A 5,295-nucleotide genomic window follows, 5' to 3' on the forward strand; every position below is an offset into this window, starting at 1 on the left:
AAATGTCCTTATTTACGAATTGTCAATATTGTGAGTCTAAAGGGACACAATCTGTAGCTGTTTGTTTGTTGGTGGTTAATTTTCGTGTTTATACTAATACTAAAATATAAATTATGTCCCAGCTTCGAAACATGTCGAATTGTGTTTACCAACTCTCACCAGGAATTCGAAAACAATACCAAAATAATATTATGACGTAATTTCGTGTCTACCAATAAATTCACAGTTTTCGATTGCATTTGTAAGACTATTTCCGGCATATTTCTATCATGTATATCAAATAGGACGTGTGGGTTTTAAATAAATGTTCGTGTGTGCATTATGTATGACGTCTGGCTTTAGTTGAGTCTCAGTTACAGACAGTGCGCATGCTCCTATATATATATATATATATATATATATATATATATATATATATATATATATATATATATATATATATGCATTAACGTTCAATATATCATTTGAGTGGCCGATATGTCATGACAGTTCAGCAAGGTTGGGCCCGGTTGGTTGGTTGGTTGGTAGGTTGGTAGGTTGGCTGGTTGGTTGGTTGGTTGGTTGGTTGGTTGGTTGGTAGGTTGGTTGGTTGGTTGGTTGGTTGGTTGGTTGATTGGTTGGTTGGTTGGTTGGTTGGTTGGTTGGTTGGTTGGTTGGTTGGTTGGTTGGTTGGTTGGTTGGTTGGATGATGATGACGCGGAGTTGGTGGGGTTTGGCGATGGGTATCTCACACCGTTGAGTATGGCCTTCTCTTCCTATATCGTACATTTGCATAGTATGCCATACCCACTACCAGAACAGCGCCAATAACGGAGACACACACGGCGATGGGGATCCAATAGTATCTGACGACATCGCCACCACAAAGTTCAGCTGTCCAAAGAAATGGAGAAAGATAACGTAACTTATTAAAAATCATTCTCGCAAACCAGAGTTATTATTTCTACCACTACATTTCGAAATGGGAGTGGGAAGCTCGTTAAGAACGTTGCCGTAAAACAGGCCGTGGTTTGCGACGATGACTAAAAAATGGGAATTTAAAGAAACTGAGATTTAATTAAAGTCTCTGTGGCGTCCCGGTCAGGTCTTGACAATGAAGAATTAGTTTGAATGCACAAATAACGAGGTATGAAAAAATGATCGATATAGGAAAGAAATTTAGAGTATCGAGAATAGGGACGATGCATTGTTAAGTCACACTTTTTTTCCCCAGTGGGCTATCACATATCTTGTTATAGAATATACGATTTATAAACCTAAATAGTCACGTATGGATAGTAACTTGAGACAAGCAGAGGAATATATGATGCGTCACGCCTCTATTTGATTGGCAGGTATGACGCTAAGCATATGCTGGTTGTATATTGAACGGAGATTTGATTGACAGCTTTGCAAGTTTGCCGTATTGGCCGACAGTTTGATTGACAGTTGTGCACCTTTCGCCCTATTGGCTGACAGTTTGATGTAATGAAATACCGCGTCTTTGTCCTATTGGCCAACAGTTTTGATTGACAGTTATCGTCAAACTACAAAAAAATACCATAAGCTTACCTTTGCCGTATTGGCCGGCAGTGTCAAGGGCAAATGGTTGGATTTGGAAATCCATAGCGTTGACGGTAACATTTTCGTCAATAATGATGTGATATCTCTGATCACATTTATACGAGTGTCCAATTGTCGTTGCCATATCATTCTCTGCCCGAGTTGCTAGTAAAACTTCGCCTGAGTGGAGCAAGAGAAAAGCTAAATCGGTAAAACATCAAAACCTCCAAAATATGCATGAGATTGTACAGATATAGTGACGTCACATAGTCCACCATATTGAATCCTTAAGGACATGTGACCCCCCCCCCCCCACACACACACACACTGGCATACCTTTGGTCTCGGTTATCCAGACTCTCACCACCCAGACGAGCGCAACGCTGAGAGTCTGGGTAGCCGAAACTAGCACATCCTTGAAGACAGAGGTAACCTTTCCGTATATTCATAAATTGTCATCATCGCCTAACTTATTGACCAATCAGAAAGTTCCTTTCAATCTCTTCACACTTTGGACAAGTCATAGTATTGAATGTACTCCCCCCCCCCCCCCGTAACAAGCTCACTTTGTTGGTCAATACGACATCGATTACCACCAATCAAAGCTAATAATAAGTATCCTTATTTGTACTGTACTACATGTAAACAATGGTAAGTAGTCCATATATTCAAGTGTGTCAAAGCAGACAATATTTTTTTTTCAAAGAAAGAGAATTGTGTTTTAGATACCTAGTGGTTATGACATTGTCACAACATAGTAAGGTGACATTACACAACTACATCACAAAAAAGGGACACACAATTTTAGAAAGGTCTATTGAACACTACATCACAAGAGGGCTTAATTTTTAAGACAGGTCTATTGAAAATTATGCAATACGCACCTGGATTTACGGCATGTTGAAATCTGCCATCGATGACGTAATCTAAACTGAATTCTCGGAGGTAGTATTTGTTGTTTTTGAGTTCCTCATCGACTGTACCTTTCTGGTAAACCAAGGTTACCACCCAACTGTCTTCAAAGAAAGACAGCTCCAAAATGGAGGTGTCGTTACCACACTCTGATCCCGAACTGTTTGCGCTCTTTGGCAAATCCACAAAGAGGGAGTCCTACATGAAGAAAGTGTATCGAAAATAAGCTTGGCTATAAAATTGTAAGCATAGATAGAACTAGGGTCATTTCAAACCGTATTTAGGTACTACGTATATGATAGCTTAGTCAAAACAAAACCACGAGTCTCTCTCTTCATGCACAGTGCGAGTCTCACAGTGGTTCGTTCCCGGAGTTTACGGCACAGTGCGAGTCTCACCGTGGTTCGTTAATCTTCGTTGCGTCATGGCGTATTTTGACTTTGGCGCATTTCTCGTAACCAAACCGAGGAAACCATGGCATGTTTTACTAAAATATCCAAGAATATAGCTGACTATATATTAGATGGTAACCCGAAATTAAAGTAGAATACATCTCGGAAATGGTAGGTTTAAAGTTTTCTTTTCTTGTTACTTTATTGAAGAAATCCCTAACCCATTCTGAGTTGAATATATATAAAAAATATCAGTAGTTATCGCACGAATTTTCATAAAAACGATCAAAATGAGTTAGTAAATTTTAGTATCCAATATGGCCGCCTAAAACGCGATGGGAAAATAAAATATAAATGTCAAATTTCTCTTGATATTTTGAAAGGACCAGGAACAAGCTATCCAGCGTGCAACGTTTGGAGAGATGTGTAAGAACTTTAAATTTCAGTGAAGTTTATCCCCATGGCGCATTCCACCCTCATTCATTCATTATTCATTTTCATTACGAATCAGCAACTAACCTTAAATCCACCATATCGAGTATAAGTGATATAGAATCGTAAAGACATCTGAGCAAGTAGGCAGGTCTCGCCATTACTGTCTTTGATAGTCCAGTATCCTGGTCCGTCTGTTTCGGTAGGAGACGGACTAGGTGACGTTGGTGCACTCGTCGTTGGAGTTAATGTTGTCATTGCTGTGGTTTTCTCTATTGGATTCAATGTTGTGGGAACATTTTCAGTTTGTGCGATCGATACGGTGATCAAAGAAGCTGAAAAATGAAGATATAAATGACTTGCTTATGAATATTATTATGAATATGAATACAAATCTAGTAAGTATACAAGGAGAGAGAGAGAGAGAGAGAGAGAGAGAGAGAGAGAGAGAGAGAGAGAGAGAGAGAGAGAGAGAGAGAGAGAGAGAGAGAGAGAGAGAGAGAGAGAGAGAGATTATTTTAGGTTAGATCGATCTAAGTCCGACCAAGTTTAGTCCCAGACGAAGCAGTTTAGTCTTGACGTCGAGTAAAATTCTGAAAGACCCATGATTGTCAATGTTAATTCATTTATAAGGCCCTTCAATTATAGTGATACAGAAATAATATAAATTGCAAGATCCGAGTCTCTGTTGCCCATTGATAACAATCCAATACCAGAGATTTATTTATCGCCATATTGGTGTATCTTGGTGCAGTAAATGAGGGACAAAGGCTGCATAAACATAATATTCTTTTAGAAAAAAACACCCACGAAAAGATAATGACAATAACTGATATCTGACGCACTGAGAGACCTCCAAACTGAGAGCACAATGATAAACATGTTTTGTTTGGCTTGGTTTTGTGATAAGAATCCATTAGTTACTGTCATATGACCTATCATTAGTGATGTAGGTGAAGTCAAAGTTCAAAGTTCATACGGTTGTTAACGTTGCAGACGATACTGTATACAATGGAACATTTCGATTACATTTTAAATAATATAACATCAAAATGGATCGTCTGGGGATAAAAACAACAAAAATGGTAATTATATTGGGAATATAGCAGCAAAAATCATATAATGTTCGAGAAATGAGCGCTAGATTGTTTGATTTTAGGAGGTTATAGATAATACTATACTAAATATTTTAGAAAATGGTACAAATTCTGTGAAGAAGTATTTGAAAGACAAAAAAAATCGCGATTTTCGAATTCATGAACTCCATGCTTCAGAACACATCTATTTGTCAGTTTTTGTTATGGCAGCTTACTTGACATAAATATTGTTTGTATTTTCTGACAATTTTTTTTTATCTTCCCCTTTTTCTGTTTCGTGATCGTCTCCATGGATTGATATCCATAAATGTTCGAAAATTACAATGAATGTTTAAAAAATTGCAAGACCATTTGCTCAAAAATTGCGCGAATAATCAGTTTTGCAGTTTGTTTGTTTTTGTCTGAGCGAGTTAAAGGGAACGTGTTAAACATTCTACCATTGAATTTAATGTCTGCACTTCACAAAACAGGAGGAACTTCCGATCACAATTTTCTAAGTTAAATAAAAAATTGTGTTTGAGGTTGTTGATGAACTTTTCAAATTTAATTTGGAAGGTTTTCATATTTCATCAAATACTTGATGAGGTAACATTTAACTTATAGCCCGAATTAATATTTGAAAATTGTCACTGTCTTACCTTTATACACTAAGAACACAGCTGCAAAATTCAACAGTTTCATCTCGGCATTAGATGTTAGCTTGTTGTCAGACTACTGCATGGAAATGATCTTTTATGGGCTGTGTACAGTATGGTGTACTTCAGTCCATCAGGGTGAATCCAGGTCACGAACTTTGGCTGTCATGATCGTCTCAATATAGCGCCCTCTTGAAATCGAGTCGTCAACTGGGATCACGTGACAATCCGACTTGATAATGACGTCACCCATAACTGTCAAGTTATTTACACAAATTTTCAGCT

General features: G+C 37.8%; 1 protein-coding gene across 1 annotated transcript; it reads right to left on the reverse strand.

The window, feature by feature from the left end:
• Positions 1-645: 645 nt before the first annotated feature.
• On the reverse strand, positions 646-5,081 carry LOC144441897 (lysosome-associated membrane glycoprotein 1-like). The gene is made up of 5 exons (XM_078131150.1): positions 5,014-5,081; positions 3,366-3,613; positions 2,427-2,652; positions 1,552-1,722; positions 646-873 (listed from the first exon to the last, which is right to left on the reverse strand). Exons 1-5 carry the CDS (start codon positions 5,054-5,056, stop codon positions 728-730), a joined length of 834 nt encoding a protein of 277 aa, XP_077987276.1. The 5' UTR covers positions 5,057-5,081; the 3' UTR covers positions 646-727.
• Positions 5,082-5,295: the final 214 nt, after the last annotated feature.

Source organism: Glandiceps talaboti, chromosome 11 (genome assembly GCF_964340395.1).
Source record: "Glandiceps talaboti chromosome 11, keGlaTala1.1, whole genome shotgun sequence".
In the NCBI taxonomy this organism is placed as follows: Eukaryota; Metazoa; Hemichordata; class Enteropneusta; family Spengelidae; genus Glandiceps; species Glandiceps talaboti.